Source organism: Suncus etruscus, chromosome 14, assembly GCF_024139225.1.
Source record: "Suncus etruscus isolate mSunEtr1 chromosome 14, mSunEtr1.pri.cur, whole genome shotgun sequence".
In the NCBI taxonomy this organism is placed as follows: domain Eukaryota; kingdom Metazoa; phylum Chordata; class Mammalia; order Eulipotyphla; family Soricidae; genus Suncus; species Suncus etruscus.
The window spans coordinates 72,922,451-72,940,112 of record NC_064861.1 but is presented as its reverse complement, the minus strand read 5'-3'; the positions used below and the strand labels follow the sequence as shown (position 1 = coordinate 72,940,112).

Below are 17,662 nucleotides of genomic sequence, written 5' to 3'. Positions count from 1 at the left end.
AGGTCACTCTGCATCTCGAAGATCTCATCTCCAAGATGAGACACTGTCCAACTTTTTCTCTGCAGGAGAAGCATAAATTGTATTTATGGGGTATTGGGATTCAAAGCACCCTGGGCAAAAATGATGCATTTTTTTGGTTGGTTTTGGGCCACAGCTGGTGGCGTTCAGAGGTTACTTCTGGCTCTGCGCGCAGAAGAATCACTTGTGCTCAGGAGACCATATGGGATACCGAAAATCCGAGTGTGTCAGCCAAGTGTAAGGCAAACTAAACTCCCTTCCTGCTGTGCTATCTTGCTCAGGTCCCAAGATGATAATGCACTTTTCATCCAGGACGCTCATTTGCCCTCATACAAAACCGCAGTTAGGGACGGGGAGATGGCTTAAGAATTGGTAGCACATGTTTTGCTTAGTTGGATCCCCAAGCACCATGAGGGTCCTCAGTACTACATCAAGCCTCCAGCACAACTGGGGATGGCCTCTGAACATAGTGAGAATACCTTCTCTCCACAAAACGTCAACCCCCAAATCAAAAATGATACAGCAAGTGGTTGGCAATCCTCCCATTTTGCATAGCACGATTATGCTGAGGGACACAGTACAATTAAGTGGTTGTTGGCATCAACCACTATGGGGTTAAATGACTACTGGTTAGACACTGCTTTCCAGCTGCTACTACCCCAAATTTAGTGGGCTAAACCCCCCCCCCCCAACCACCCATTCATTAGTTTACAAATGTAAGCAACACCCAGTAATACCCTAGTTACTCCCTGTGATGCACTGGGACCACATAGGATGCAGGGGATGGAACCCAGGTTGACTGCATGCAAGGCAAGCACTCTCCTCACTGTGCTATCTCTCCAGCTTCTAGCTTACAAATTGGGGGGAGTACACATCTGACATGAGAATTCTGACCCCAACAACCAAGTCTGCAAGGACTTCATTTAATGTTCCCCCTGCTTTCTAAAAGAAATAACACAAGTTTTTATAACACCAAATCATTGGGGGAACAAGATAGGATAGACTTTTGTTTTGCTGTAGTGTTAGACCCCAGCAGGTCTAACACATTGCTCCAGGGTAATCCCTGGCAGTGCTATAAAACCAGGTGGCACCTGGTGTCCAACTCAGGCCCTTTCAACTATCTCCAACTAGATTTCAAAAATCTTATAAACAGTCATTTAATTTAGTCATGATCACTGAAATATATATATATATTTTAATAAAACTTGATCATTTTATTTATTTTTGATTTGGGGATCACACCGGGTAGCACTCAGGGGTTACTCCTAGCTCTGTGCTCAGAATCGCTACTGGCAGGATCGGATGAGCCGACCATATGGGATGTTGGGATTCGAACCACCATCCATCCTGGATTGGTAGCTTTGCAAGGCAAATGCCCTACTGCTGTGCTATCTCTCTGGCCCATGATCACTGAAATATTAACTGATATACTAGTTCTAAAATCTTTATTCATAAATATGTATACAGTAGTGGGAAGTTTGTTATATAAGTTCATATAAGATTGTGCCAAGTACCATATTTATAACACCATTGAACGAGCCAATGTTATGATCCTCTGGGGAAGTTTGTGGTTGAGCTTAGTTTCTTGGTGCTTCTTTCTGTGACCCTCTAAGGCTTGAGGGAAAATTCCTGGAAGGCTGCAGAACTGCATCAGACTTTTCCAGAGAAGATAGGAGCAGGATCAAGGGACACCTGGCCTCCATGGCTGGGGCTACCTTCCTGTCTCTGCTCCTTCACATACTTAAGATCCCGTCTAGAATCTTCTCTCTTCTGGCTGGTAAGAGGCCCCAATATGGGGGAGGGCAGAACCAGTCCCGAGAGTTATTTGAACGTTTCTAAATTGTGAATGTGAGGAGCTCCCAAAACACAGGTTTGCAGATGAAGCGTCCCAGCTGGTCTTTGAAAGTGCATGCAATAAATATAGCCAAGAGACTGTGGGCTGATCAGATACTACGCAGCTTATTTATCTTTAATTTTAAAATAATTCCTTCCTTTACTGGATATGCAAGTGAGCAATGGTGAAAGTGGGGCATCTGCAATACCTGAAATTGAAAGAAAAAGAAAGAAGAAAATGCAAATTACCAAAGAGCATAGACATGAGTCACTTTATAAATGTCAAGGAGGGCAGGAAGAGAGAGAGCAGACCACCTGAGAAAGGTCCTTAGCAAAGAGAACATGATGTGCTGTTAAATTCTTCAGTCTTAGATGACACGCTTACCTGCAGGTGCTAAGGATTTCAATGCTTCTAGAAGATTCGGGCTAGAGAACTTGACTAGGCATCGGAGGGGTTCTTCTCTCTCAGCTAAGATGCTTCCACTTAACTGGCTTTTGAACTTGGTTTCAAGCTGTAATAGATTTGTAAATTGTGAGTGAAGAAATTATTCGAAATGGCAAAATACAAAGGGAATCAGGCAACAATGCATTCTGTGAGTTCTTTTATTTGGTCTATTATTAGGGCCACACACATACTCAGGGATGCTGGGGTTCAAACCTGGGTTGGCCACGTGCAGCTGCTGTGCTATGACTCTGACTCAGAACCTTGAATTTTTTTTTTCTGGTTTTTGGGTTACACTCAAGCGATGCTCAGGGGTTACTCCTGGCTCTGCACTCAGAAATCGCTCCTGGCAGGCTTGGGAGACCATATGGGATTCAAACATTTGCATGCAAAGCAAATTTCCTACTGCTGTGCTATCTCTCCGGCCCCCAGACAGACCTTGAATTCTTATCAGAAATAGAGGAAATACTGTGGGGGTGGGAACCATTTACTTTGCTAAGGGAGGGGGGCACCCAGTGTCTTTTAAAGAAACCCCACAGAGGGGTCGGGGCGGTGGCGCTAGAGGTAAGGTGCCTGCCTTACCTGCGCTAGCCTAGGACGGACCACGGTTCGATCCCCCGGCGTCCCATATGGTCCCCCAAGCCAGGAGCGACTTCTGAGCGCATAGCCAGGAGTAACCCCTGAGCGTCACCAGTGTGTGACCCAAAAAAAAAAGAAACCCCACAGGGGCCTGGAGAGATAGCACATCGGCGTTTGCCTTGCAAGCAGCCGATCCAGGACCAAAGGTGGTTGGGGTTCGAATCCTGGTGTCCCATATGGTCCCCCCGTGCCTGCCAGGAGCTATTTCTGAGCAGACAGCCAGGAGTAACCCCTGAGCAAACGCTGGGTGTGACCCAAAAACTAAAACCAAAGCGAAAAAACAAAAACAAAAACAAAAAAACAAAAACAAAAAAGAAACCCCACAGGAGGGGCCGGGAAGGTGGCGCTAGAGGTAAGGTGTCTGCCTTGCAAGGGCTAGCGTAGGACGGACCGCAGTTCCATCCCCCGGCATCCCATATGGTCCCCCCAAGCCAGGGGCGATTTCTGAGCGCATAGCCAGGAGTAACCCCGCTGAGCATCAAACGGGTGTGGCCCCAAAACCAAAAAAAAAAAAAAAAAAAAAAAAAGAAACCCCACAGGAAACACCAAGCTTGTGATTGTCTTACGTACTTCCAGACACCTTTACTTGGTATTCACCTTGCATCTGAACCAAAAGGAGCCTCCTTTTGTAATGTCATTTCAATGTAAAAATGTCATTGCCTTGGGCTGGAGCCGTGGTAGCACAGCAAGGCGTTTGCCTTGCATGTGGCTGACCCCAGGACAGACTGGGGTGAGTGATTTCCTGAGCCTATAGCCAGGAGTAACCCCTGAGCATCACTGGGTGTGGTCCAAATAGCCATACACACACACACAAAAAAGTCTTGCCTTCAGAGTCACTAGCAAGCTAACTTTGTCATGTAGGAGGAAAGATTATAGCCCCCCCCCTCCCCAAACAAAACTAAACAAAAAACCCTAGAAGAACCAAAAGTCCCCAAATATCTATCCTTCCTAAAAATAAAACTTCGGTTGCTGAAGCGATATCACAGTAGTTGGTATTTGCCTTGTACGAGGTTGACCTGGGTTCATCTCTGGCCCATCCTGAGTGCTGCTGAGTGTGGCCCCAAAAACCAAAACCAAACACACAATACATAAACAACACAAAAGATTGGAGTGATAGCACAGCGGTAGGACATTTGCCTTGCATGTGGCCGACCAGGGACAGGACTGGGTTTGATTCCCGGCATCCCATATGGTCCCCCAAGCCTGCCTAGAGCGATTTCTGAGCAAAGAGTCAGGAGCAACCCCTGAGCACTACCGGGTGTGGCCCCCAAACAAACAAACAAACAAAAAAAAAAAACAAAGAAAAAAAGAAATATTATGACAAAGTTCATCTATTTTCATAAACTTATTCTACAAAATTCAAGTGATACATAGAAAAGAAACGATTTGTTAGGACTGTTCCCTATTTAAAAAATGTTGATATAGGGGCCGGAGCAATAGCACAGTGGTAAGGCCTTGCACACTGCCAACACAGGATGGTCCCTGGTTTGGAATCATGGCATCCCATATGGTTCCTCGAGTCTGCCAGGAATGACTTCTGAGCTCAGAGCCACGAGTAACCCCTGAGCGCCACTGGGTGCGACCTCAAAACAAAACAAAAAAAAACAAAAATTGATGTCAGGGGTCAAAATGATAGCACATTGGGTAGGGCATTTTTGCCTTGCATGTGGCTGACTTGGATTTGATCCTGGTATCCCATATGGTCCCCTTGACCTGCCAGAAATAACCCAAGTACAGCTAGGTATAGCCCCAAAACTGAAAATAAGATGCTAAATACTTACAGTAGTGTTTCTAGCAGAGACTTACCTTATACTGGGCAAATTTCCAGTCTGGTTGAGGATAATTCCCAAAAGTTTCTTCAGTTACTCTTTGGACTCTCTCTTTTTCAATTATGTTTTCATGAGTGATCTTGAATCCACTATAAATCAAAGATTTAGCAGGGGTCTCAAAACTCGGCCCTTCGTACAACATTTTGTGGCACTGCCCTAGAGGAATCTTTTTTTCGTTTTGTTTTGTTTTAGTTGTTTGGGGTCACACCCCCCCAATGTTCAAGGCTTACTACTGACTTTGCACTCAAGGATCACCCCGACTTTGCCTCTTCGGCCCCCAGGTAATGGAGTTTGAGACCCCTGATTTAAAGGAAACAAATTTTAGAGATGTATTTCATTCCTTTTTTGGGTGGGGGCCATACCCAGCAGTGCTCAGGGGTTGCTCCTGGCATGCTCTAGGGCACCATATGAGATGCTAGGGATAGAACCTAGGTCCACCCATGGGTCATTTGTGTGCAAGGCAAACACCCCTATTGCTGTTGCCATCACTCCAGCACCCTATATTTCATTCTTAGTCACTTTATCTCATTCCTAATCTTTTAACGGGTTTTTTTTCTTCTCTTGATTTCGGTCACTTAGGCAGAGAGTTTTAATGGATATTATGGTCTCTGAGTGCTCCTGAGTACAGGGCCAGAAACAGCCTCTAAGTACTGGTGTAGCACCAAATCCAACCCATATTTACCCAAAAGAAAGTTACAAAGTATGAACTAACTGGAAAAAACCCCCCAAAAACCAAACCAACCAACCAAACAAACAAAAAAACCAGGAAACTATGGGTGCTACCAAGAGAGAAAGGCTCAATTTGTGTGGAAGAGGAATGGGAAACATCCCTGGACCTGCCTGATTCTGAGCACTACTAAGAGTGAGCTCTAAGCACAGAGCCAAGAGTAACCCCAACACTGCTAGGTGTGGCCCCCAAAACCCAACTTCCTTAAAAAAAATAGAAGCTAAATATCACTCACAATTCAAAACTCATAGAGATAAGTGTTATTAACGTCAATGTTTTTCTGCTAGGTCTAGAGCGAATAGCAGTGTGGGCAGGGTGTTTGCCCTGTACACGGCCAACCCAGGCTTGAATCCCAGCATCCCATATGGTCCCTGAACCCGCCAGGAGTAATTCCTGACCACAGATCTAGGAGTAAGCCCTAAGTACCACCAGGTGTGACCTAAAAACAAAATCAAAAAAATTTTTTCTGTCTTGCTTTTCAGTGAATTAGAAAAGCATGTATTTAAAAAACTGAAATAAAAAAATAAGATATAACTTTGGGGCCAGAGAGATAATACAGATGAAGAATGTTGGTTTACATGTGGCCAACCCAGGTTTGATCCCTGGCACCCCATTAGGTCCCCTGAAGCCCTGCCAGGAGTGATATCTGAGTGCAAAGTCAAGAGTAAGTACCAAATGGAGCAAATATATCCAGGTCTTAACTGGAACTCAGTGGCAGAGGGCAAGCTTTGCCCATGTTGTGGCCCCCAGTCCTGGGTCAATTCCTAGAACCAAGAGAACTAAGACCCCAAACAAGCTGGGAACATGCTTTGCAGTCAGAAGACGCAATTCAACCCCCAACACTACTGGGAGTGAACTGAGCACCGAAGGGTTTGGGGGACACAAACAAAAACTTCCCCCCTAAAACTAAAAACCAAGGAATGCCCTTCTGAATTTCAGTTTTTAGCTCAAAAAAAAACACATACTCATTATATTTAGGCTTCTTTCTTGTTGAGCCTGACGGTGAGTCGTGAGTTTCAAAGGTCTAAGAGAAAGAAAAAAAAAAAGTAAAAGTGAGAAATAGTAGGAAAAAGGAGCAGCGTGCAGAATAGGTGTGAAGTGTGAAGCTTACACGCAGGCCAGGAGCTTTGCTCCAGGTAAGTAGTGACAATGTGCCTTTTTTCTTTTTTTGCTTTTTGGACCACACCCAGCAGTGCTCAGGGATTACTCCTGGCAGGCTCAGGATACCAGATGCTAGGGATTGAACACTGGATTGGCCACCATGCGAGGCAAACCTCCTTCCCACTATGCTATCACTCTGGCCCCACAATGTGCGTTTTTCTGTCTGGGCTGCTCCATGCTCCTGCTGATACGGGAATGGGTCTATAGGTGAGAGGGAACATAGGGTCGCTGGCGGGGGGCCTCAGGGCAACAATTGCACTGAGATCCTGCAACCTCATTTAGAGATTTTGGATCACACCCAGCAATGCTCAGGGGCTCACTTTTTCTCTTGATTGTCTCAGGGCACTATATGGGGTATAGAAGGATGTGTGTGAATCCACGCTGACTGCATACAAGGCAGCACCTCAGATCCCTAGAAAAGTAACTTTTAGTCTACTGACGGCACTGCTCCAAACCCTTCCCCCTGAACTATTATTTTGTGTTGGTTTGTTTTTGAGCCACACTCGGGTGGTGCTCAGGGGTTACTCCTGGCTCTGCATTCAGAAGTTACTTCTGGCAGGCTCAGGAAACCATATAGGATGCCAGGTCATCGCATGCAAGGCAAACACCCATACCCACTGTGCTATTGCTCCGGCTCTGTGAACTATTATTTAATAATAAAATATCCAAAGCTAGATTGGCCTAGGAATACAACAGAATAGTTGGTAGCTACTTGCTGTGTATGTGCCTGAACCGGGGTACAATCTCCAGCATCTCCTATGCCCCCTCTGAGCACTGCCAGAGGGTATTCCTGAGTGATTCTTACTACTGAGAGCCAGGAGTAAGCTCTGTGAACTGCTAGAGTGTGGGCCCCCAAACAAACCAAAAGACTCACATATAGTTTGGTGGGCCTTGTTCTCCATTACTGTATTACCCCAGCAGCAGCCATAAAAGGCTTTAAGAAAGACCTTAATCAACTATTATGGCTGGCTGGAGCTATAAAAGAAAAGCTACAGCTTTTCTCCCCTGATTTCAACAGACCTACAGTTGTATCCTTTTGGACTATTTATCTTTTAACTTATAGACCTGTTCCTTTTACCTGGCCCTCAATCTGACCGTACCTTGCTCCCAAACCCAGCTCTCTGTCTTTCTCCCTCTCCTGGCCTAGGTTTTTGTCATAGGCCCTGTGTGGCACTATTATTTTTTTTCCCCTCCCCCACCCCACCAGCTCCATTATTAAAAAGACTTTAAGTATCTTGTCAGAGTTTTTGCCTGCAAGGCCCTGGCAGTGCAGGGCCCCTTCTGTTGGCTCTGGCAGGGTGGTGAGGGAGAGACTTGCTATGGGAGGAAGTCATCATGGCAATTTCTGAATGTCTGAGTCCCTCCGAGAGTGGTCGGCAGAGAGCCATCACTTTTGTTCTATGGAGAAGTGATGGAAAGACATAAACACAATCTCTCTCAGGACTGAAGGGACAACATGGAGCCTTTCCAATCCAGCTTCGTGAGTCTTGGCCCATGAGAAGTTCACCACCCAGAACCTGGGAGGATGGTCAGAGCCACCTAAGTTATTAGACGGACACAAGGCAGTTCAGTAATTTCCACCCACTTATCCACTGTGGCTCCACAGGAAGGCTTCCTCTTTTGTGTCTCCTTTCCAGCCCTCCAAACCCTCCACTGTCACCAGCCTGGCTGGTGGAATGAACCATGAGTCCACTTCTCTCTGCAAAGCAATCTGATTAGCTTCAAAAGACGGCATCAACTTACTCTGGGGACAAGCATTCTTAGGGACTGGCTGAAGTGGTATCGGAGGCTCTATCATACAGATTCCAGTGACTACTGAGTAGAAAAAGGCAGTTACAGGGAATAAAAAGCTGCTTTGCTTCCTTTCACAGTAACTGACTGACTGGAGTCTCCACAAGCCACAACAATGGGAGGGAACAGTGCCTGCCCATCGTGCCACAGTGCGAAGTGGGACGTACCTGATTGTATTTCTTAAAAACGATGGACTTGAGTGAGTCCAGGTATCTGCTCCGAAGGTCCAATCTTTACAATCTCATGGTGTTTGGTAGCAACAAGCAGGGCCTTGAAATAAAAAAGCAGTGAGGTGAAGGCCACTGTCTCCGGTTTAGGATCACGGACAAAGCAAAGTCAGGAACTGAGGACCCCAGTTCCCACTTAACCAGGGGAAGGTGATTCAGGAAAAATCCAACCTCAGTGTCCAAAATAAATACACTGCACACAAGACATTGTCTCATAAATGACAGGATGAAAGGTCTTCATATTCATGACTACTCTTGGAAAAGTGATTCCATTTAAAGCTGGGAATTCTAGGGGGCTGAAGAGATAGAATGGTGGGTAATGCACCTGCCTTGCACAGACTGACCCAAGTGTATGGTTCTCCCAATGCAGCTTGGGGTGATCCCCTGGCTGGACAGAGTCACCATCTACTGCCACAGTGATTCCATCATGCACAGCAGAAACTGTGCAGGGAAAATGTAACTGAATGTAACTGAGGAGAGGAGTAATATCCTCTGAACTAGAAAGGTAAGACACAGACCAAAACTAGGGAGTAGAGGAAGTTTGTCTTTAGACATACAACTAAAATGGATGTTATTTTAGTGAGTCATGTTGACCTGAATCATGGCAGGGTGGGCCCATCTGGCTATAGGAAGAAGGTCCTTCTGTAATAGGGAGGAAGAGCCCAAGAAGGTAGAGAGGGCAGACTGGGCACGGGTGGGAGAAGTGGAAACCAGAAGCAGGAGAAATCTTGGCTAAGTAAATAGCCAAGAACACCAATGGCAACAGAGCCACATATGACTTGGGAGCAGGCACTGAGTGTCAGGAGCCCATGCCTGCACCTTTGTACCTCTGTATATAGAAAGGGGCACAGCCACAGGCCAATCTAGCTCTGACTCATGGGCTTGGAGCCTGTTGCTTAAAAGTCAGAAGCAGCCAGAGGAAAACTCTGAATGGAGGCTTGATCTTATGTTCAAGGATGCTCAGTGAAGCTCTCTAGGGCCAGAAAGCAGAGCAGAAAAGGTGCTTGTCTTGCATGCTGTCCAACTTGGATTCAATTCCCCAAATCCTGCCTGAAGTAATCCCTGATAACTGCAAGGTATAATCAAACCCTTAAATGCTTTCCTTCTACCCAAGGAATATTTATTTATTTATTTACTTACTTATTTTTTGGGGGGCCATACCCATTGACGCTCAGGGGTTACTCTTGGCTATGGTGCTCAAGAAATTGCTCCTGGCTTGGGGGACCATATGAGACACCGAGGGATGGAACCTTGGTCCGTCCTAGGCTAAACTTGCAAGGCAGACGCCTTACCTCTAGCGCTACTGCTCCAGCCTCTCTTCCCAAGAAATATTAAAAGCTGTCATGATACAAGAGGGCTCTAAGGTTCCATTAAAATAGTAAAGTAAGTTACAGACACAACATACTACGCCGCTGCTGTATATATGTATATGTTGTCATAGGCAAATGGACTAGTTCAAAAAACAGGGTATTGGAAAAAGGCTTTAGGGACTTTTAGAAATTTTGAAACATGTGTGTGTGTGTGCACGCGCGCGCATTTTTGGGCCATACCTGGCAGTGTTCAAGGATTATTTCTTGGCTCTGTACTCGGGATCACTCTTGGTAGGTAGGGGATCATACGGATGCTGGGGATTGAACTCGGTTCAGCTGTGTGTAAGGCAAATGCCCCTTCCTATTAAACTATCACTCTGGCCCTAGGTTGGTTTTGAATTTTATACAGGTGGTGCACACTGCTTCTAGCTAAAAAGCAAATAGCAGAGAGTTCCCAATGAATCCGAAACACCTGTATCCCATTAAATAAAGAGACCTGCATCATGTGCACAGCCCTAATGGCTCAGTGGTAGAGCTTTGGTTCTGACCCCCACACCAGCCTGCAGGCGGCTGACCTCTACAGCCATAAACAAACAGGTTTGAGCACCATAAGTAGAGAGTGTGGGGCTTGATCACTCCAGCAAAGGAGAGGTGGTGAGAGGAATGACAGGAGATGCTTTAGGTCACATGCTTGTGAGGCAGTTTAAACTGAGGCCTTTCCGACAGGACAACTTGTCAAGCTTCCAGGAACAGGCTCCTTACCTGGCCAGTAGAGGACTGTTGCTCTTGAGTCGGGAGAAAGAAACGAAGGCGTAGCATGTCTGCGGGTGGTAAGACCACAAAAGTTGGCTTGTACTGGTTTGGCCTCCGGTACTGTGTTCCCCAGGCAATTCGAATCCACACCGCATTCTCCTTGTCGTCCTGAAGCTGACAGTCACCTTAAGAAGATTGGGGCCCGGAGAGATAGCACAGCAGTGTTTGCCTTGCAAGCAGCCGATCCAGAACCAAAGGTGGTTGGTTCGAATCCCGGTGTCCCATATGGTCCCCCCGTGCCTGCCAGGAGCTATTTCTGAGCAGACAGCCAGGAGTAACCCCTGAGCAACGCCAGGTGTGGCCCAAACCCCCCCCCCCCAAAAAAAAAAGAAAGAATATTGATGTTCCAGAGGGGAGGATGTAGGCTTTGCATGTAACCCACCTATGTTAGATCTCTTGCACCCCCATATGGTTCAATAGCCCACCAGGAGTGTTCCCAAGACATAGAGTCAGGGATAAGCCATAAACACTGCCAGGTGTGGCTCCAAATATCCCACTGCAGCACAGGCTGAATAGGTACCTTTGAGGGAGACTATCGTGGGGGGTCTTGCTCAGACAGAGCTGGTGGGCTTCTACTACTTTGCATTTCAGTGCTGTGGGGGGAATAATGGGGAAATATTTATGTGCTCTGGGAAAATCAAAGAGGTCCTTAGAAATTATTTCAGATTAAAAATAAAAGGCAAAAATCTACAGTCAATTGAGTGACAGCAAAATTTCCTAGTGACTGATTTCCTGCGTGTGTGAGAAACAGATCAAAGGAAAGTTCTGGCCGATTCCATCTGGTCCCTGGTGGTCAGAGAATAATGTGGACTATGGAGACGTGCAGCTCAAGGCCTGTCAAGGGAGATGTAGTCCTCTCAGGTGCCACAGGCAGGGACCCTAATTACAGGAAATTCAGGTCCATATCATGCTCACGTTTCTTAACGCTCTCTGGAGAATTTTCTTAAATGATCGTTTGAATTGTTCCACATCAAAGAGGTCATCAGCATCTTCACCTGGTAAAATGAAGTGAAAAGGAAAACCTGGAGAGGCCAAGGGTGCCTCCATGTCTTCATTAAGTGCATCCACAGGGACCCAGAGAAGCGATTGTGTGTGTGCGGCTCCAAACACACAACTCATGTCCTGCCCAGATCCCGACTGGCCCAACCAGGCCCTTTCCTGAATTTGCAGGCAGCTGCAGACACAGTCCCACAGTCAGAGCCCCCAGATCTGTTCCTCTTTTCCCATCAATGAGGCAATGGTTCCCCTGTAGGAAGAGATTTAAGAAGAACATGCTGGGGCCAGAGAGGTGGCGCCAGAGGTAAGGTGTCTGCCCTTGCAAGCACTAGCATAGGAGGGACCTCGGTTAGATCTCCCGGCGTCCCATATGGGCCCCCCAAGCCAGGAGTAACTCCTGAGCATCAAACGGGTGTGGCCCAAAAAAAGCAAAAAAAAAAAAGAACATGCTGCTGTTCTTCATGTCACATGGAGAAAAATTATGATAAACACTCTGCTGCTCATTTTCAAACTGAAAAATATAGGAATAGGAGGGATAGTAGAGTGGATAGGGCCTTGCATATAGCTGACTCAGGTTCAATCTCAGGCACCCCAGAGGGTCGCCAAAGTCCTCTAGAATGACCCTAAGCATTGCTTGCTGGCTGGAGCCCCAAAACACATAAATAAGTAAATAAATAAAATTTAGAAAATATCAAATATACGAGTTTTCATTAAGAACAGAAAGCATGCAAGGCCGGAGCAATAGCACAATGGGGAGGGCATTTGCCTTGCATGCTGCTGACCCGGGTTCAATCCCTGGCATCTCATTCAGTCCTGAGCCTGTCAGTAGTGATTCCTGATGCAGAGCCAGGAAGTACCCTTTGACGTTGCAGGGTATGGCCCCCAAACAAAACAAGCAAACAAAGGAAAACATGGGACTGGAGAGATAGTAGGGCACTTACCATGATGTTGTTCAACCTGAGTTTGAACCCTAGCACACTATTTGGTCCTCCAAGCAATGCAATTACTTGTGCAGAGCCATGAGTAAGCCTTAAACATCGACAGATAAACCCTCCCCCCACCCCCATCCCCCAAAAAAACACAGGGATATAAAGAAAAGAGGAGAAACATTACCTGGTAATCTACTCATCTGTAAAACATCCCAGAATTTCTGATGTTGATGAAATTGAGTATCTAAAAAAAGGAGAAGGAGCTTATCACTATTTCATTGCAGAACACTCAAGTACTATTATTTTAAATAGGTGTTTTCAACAACCAAGTAGGAAAAAAATCACAGTAATTCACAAATCAGACACTAGATTTAGAAATCAGCACATACTTCTGACATGAATTAAACTGACTACAGATAATATAAACTAAACCAAAAGGAGTGACTCATATAAGTTTCCTAAGGCTTCTGGTTTTTTTGTTTTATTTTGTTTTTGGGGTCCCCCTCCCGGTGGTGCTGAGGAGTTACTCCTGGCTCTGTGCTCAGGCATCACTCTTGGCAGGCTCAGCAGACTATATGGAGATGCTGGAGATCAAACCCAGGTTGGCTGCATGCATGGTAAATGCTCTCCCTGTTGAGCCATCGTTCTAGTCCCTCCTAAGGCTTCTGATCACTCATGGAAACCCCTCAACTGCCAGGTACTGTGTGTCCTGGGGGTCTCCCTCCTCTTTCTAGTGGTTGTGGACCCCCATTCTGGTTCCTTCTAAATCAGGGGTCTCAAGCTCACGGCCCTCTGTACAACATTTTTGTGGTCCTGCCCTAGAGGAATCTTTTTTTGTTTTTTGTTTTGTTTTAGTTGTTTGGGTCACACCCCCCAATGTTCAAGGCTTACTATGACTTTGCACTCAAGGATCCACCCCGACTTTCCCTCCTGCGGCCCTCAGGTAAATGGAGTTTGAGACCCCTGTTAAACCATCACTTCTGAAAGGTGGCGCAGCCCAGGGTGCAAGCTCCCCAGGCACCTGCCCTCATTCCTACCCATCCCTAAAGATCTGACCTGTCCTCACAGTAGACCCTAATCTTGGCTCATCTCCCCAGCTGCTAGAACCTTGGGCTAGAATTTATAGCTCTGCCTGCTGGTGAACGGGCCAGATTAAGCAGCATCTCTGCAGTCTAACAGCTCTGGGATAATGTGGTGAGGTTTTTAAAGCTGTTGTAATTCAGGCCAGAAGGGACTTGGTCAAGAAATGGCATCCAAAGCATTTTAGCTTCTTTTTAGTTCGTTGTTGGTTCTAAGTGTCCAAACTGACATGGCCTTCAAGTTGATCTCTCCCTCTCAGGTGGTCGTGGCAGTAGTAACTAAAATGTGCTTATTTGAATGACTCCAATAAATATCATAAAAAAGTTCCTGATGAAGTGACATATTAGATAGCTGGTGAGCTGGCTCTAATGCAGATGTGCAGGCTTTGAATGGGAAAGCCCTGGGTTCAATCCCTGCACTGCATGGTCCCAACATATTGCTGGTTGTGACCCAAAAGAAAAAAAAAAATAAAGCAAAGATAGAGGAAAACAACAGGTAGGGAAACAGATGACAACTGTCCTCTGATGAATGTCACAATGAAATGTCACAATCGCTGGCTAGCCTGGGCTTAGGGCCTGGCCCTAGCCAGTGCTGCCTTCTTGGAGAAAAGTAGACACCCCAGGAAAGAGAAGGATGCCAGAACAGCAAGGAAGAAAAAGACAAAAGAGGGGAAGGAACAAATTCGTGAGAAAAGAACGAAGTGTAGAATTAGAGAGCACCCCCCTTTCACAGGAACTGGTGGGATCACATCAAGGTGGGACCCACAAATGAGAGGAGTGGGTGGAGTCTGAACCTGTGCCAGGCACATTGCACAGGCAGCCCTGTGGCTCCACTGGAGTGCTTCTAGAGGGAAACTGAGTCGCCAGGACTTACAAGTCAGGTCTAGAAGGGCGGCATCTTGGAGCTTTGCCCGATTCTCCTGAAAGAAAAGAGTGATTCGTAAGCAAATGGGAGCTCAGGGATTCGGGTCTGCCCTCTAGCCCATTTACTGCACATTCTTGGTTCTTTTTCTTTAATCACTCCAGCCCCACATTCTTGGTTTGTTTGGATGGACTAAAGACCCACACAAAGCTTTGCTGGAGACTCTTCCAGTCCATGAAACACTGAATCCGGGCTCCAGCACTCATAACTGCTCTCCCCCAAACCCACCATATTTGCTTGTCACTTTTTACTTTGTTAAAAAATTTTTTTGAGGGGCCAGAGTGATAGCACAGGGGATTGCCGACTCGGGTTCAATCCCTGGCATCTCATATTATCTCCTGAGCTTGCTAGGAGTAATGTCTTTTCTTTTTTCTTTTTTTTTTTTTTGGGGGGGGGTGACACACCTGGTGTCGCTCAGGGGTTACTCCTGGCTTTGTACTCAGAAATCGCTCCTAGCAGGCTTGAGGGACCGTTTGGATGCTGGGTCAGCACATGTAAGGCAAACGCCCTGCTGCTGTGCTATCTCTCTGGTCCCTATTTGTTGGATTCTATTTATTAAAAAATTTTTTTTTAATTTGTTGGATTTTAGGTCACATCCTGTGATGCTCAGGAATCACTCTGGAGTCAGGGGACCATATGGAAAACATGTTGGGGATTTCTCTGGCCCTAACACACCTGGTAGCACTTAATGACTATTCCCAGCTTAAAGATCTGGGGCTGTATTTGGTTGTGCCAGTGACTTATGCTTTTCCTCTGGACTCCTTTTTAAGTTTTTTTTGAGGGGGGCACACCCAGCAGCACTCAGGAGTTACTCCTGGCTCTGTGCTCAGAAATTATTTGTGGTAGGGTTGGGGACCCTATGGGATGCCAGGGATCAAACTTGGGTCAGCTGCATGCAAGGCAAACATCCTCTCTGCTGTGCTATCATTCCGGCCCCTCCCTCAGGCCTTGTTTTGTCTTCAATCAGCTTTACTGAGTTCAGACTACATATATGAAACTGCTTATTCCAAAGAACAGTGGGAGTCTGCATAGAGATCACATGGTGAAGCATGTGCCTTGCCGATGTGAGTCATGGGTTCCATCCCAGTGATATGCGGGAGTGGTTTCCACAACAGTCACTTTAAAACTAATGTGCCATTTAAGGGGTCTTTGCTTTGGGGCTACAGCAGAAGCTTTCAGGGTTTATTTCTGGCTCTGTGCTCCAGGATTACTCCTGATGGAGCCTAGGGAATCAAACCTGGGTTACACATATACAAAGTAAATACCTTACCCTCTGTATGTTTCTTTTTTGTTTTTGGTCACACCCAAGCGCTCAGGGGTTACTTATGACTCTATGCTCAGAAATTGTTCCTGACAGGAGGGGAACATATAGGATGCCGGGATTCGAACCACCGACCTTTTGCACGCAAGGCAAATGCCTTACCTTCATGCTATCTCTCCAGCCCCTACCCTTTGTGTTATAGCTCTGGCCCCATGATTTTATTTTCTTATTTAGTTTTTTGGACCATACCTGGTTGTGCTTAGGATTTACTCCTGGCTCTGTGCTCAGGGTTTGATCCTGGTGGAGCTCAAGAGACCATATGGGGTTCCCAGAATCGAAACTAGGTCGGCCATGTAGAAGGCAAGTGCCCTGCCCACTGCACTGATTCTCCAGCCCCTAAATTATTCTTTTGTATGATTTTGTTAAAAATCAATAAAGTAAAAAATGGAAAAGGAATAAGGAATAAACAAAAAGCAGCTCATTTATCTTGTATTGATTATTTTTTTTTCCTTTTTTCCTCCCCTGGTATTATTTCCTTTTCCTCTTACTGACTTGTAAGCATGCTCTGTAAACTGAAAAAGTCAATTAAAGATTGGTTTCTTCTCCAATGATGCTGGCTGTCATTGTCACACAGGCTTGCAGCTGCCTCACATAGCAGGAAATCGGACCAGGAAAAGGACAAAGAAAAGCTTAGTGGTTCTAGGGGAGTTTTGCCAAAACTAGCATTACCTCACAAAGCAGAACCAAGTCTTGAACAAGCAATTCCTTCCTCTGCTTGAAGTTTACCGACTGTAGTTCATTTTCAGGTAAAAAATCCCAGGCTCTTAGGACAGGCATCATTTCAATAATGGGGCTTTTCAAGAGGGTCCTCTTGATAAATTCGGCAACAGTTTCATCCATCTTTTTGGCACTAAGAAGGAAAAGATAAAACAGCACTATCAAATTATTAGGCAAATATAAAAGTTTATCTTACTGGTGAGTTTTTCAGCAACAGATTTTAGCCAGGATATTGATTTGTAAGTCAAATATTAATTTTCTTTCTGTAGGCATTCTGCAAATAATGTTCTATTTTCTTCCTCCGCAGTATATTCAGAGACCTTCAAACTTAGTGTTCTTTCCTCCTTCTTTTTTATTTTTATTTTTTTGCTCTTTGAGCCACACCCTGTAATGCTTAGGGGTTACTCCTCCTGGCTATGCGCTCAGAAATTGCTTGTTGTTCCGTGGATCATATGGGATGCAAGGGGGATTGAACCAAGGTCCTTTCTAGATTGGATGCGTGCAAGGCAAACGCCCTACTGCTGTGCTATCACTCTGGCTCCGCATTCTTTCCTTTTATTGGCTAAGGTAGTACTCTTAATCTTTGAATGGCAAGGATACATGAATAATGCAATTTTTTTTTTTTTACTGATTCATGAGACAAATCATTCAATTCAGAAGCCTGCCTTGTACATTTTTAGGCAGGGGGAATAGACACCTTTTTTGGTTTGTTTTGGGTCCACATCTGGCCTTGCTCAGGCGTTACTCCTGGTGCTGCACTCAGGAATTACTTCTGGTGTTTGTTGCTCCTTACTCTGAGGACGAACAATATGGGATGCCAGAGATCGAAGCTGGTCGGCCGCATGCAAGGCCAAGTACTTGTTGTACTGTCGCTCCGGCCTCAAGACCCAACTGTGACTTGTAGACAT

The 17,662-nt window shown here is 45.8% G+C and overlaps 1 protein-coding gene across 1 annotated transcript; it reads right to left on the bottom strand.

The window, feature by feature from the left end:
* Window positions 1–1,958: 1,958 nt before the first annotated feature.
* On the bottom strand, window positions 1,959–16,877 carry CENPN (centromere protein N). The gene is given in 14 exon segments (XM_049787440.1): window positions 1,959–2,060; window positions 2,237–2,363; window positions 4,739–4,883; window positions 6,490–6,512; window positions 8,608–8,670; window positions 8,672–8,710; window positions 10,665–10,692; window positions 10,740–10,810; window positions 10,812–10,891; window positions 10,894–10,915; window positions 11,706–11,785; window positions 12,900–12,959; window positions 14,669–14,714; window positions 16,707–16,877. Coding segments are annotated over 14 exon segments (1,038 nt in total). The 3' UTR covers window positions 1,959–1,977.
* Between the last annotated feature and the right edge of the window lie 785 nt (window positions 16,878–17,662).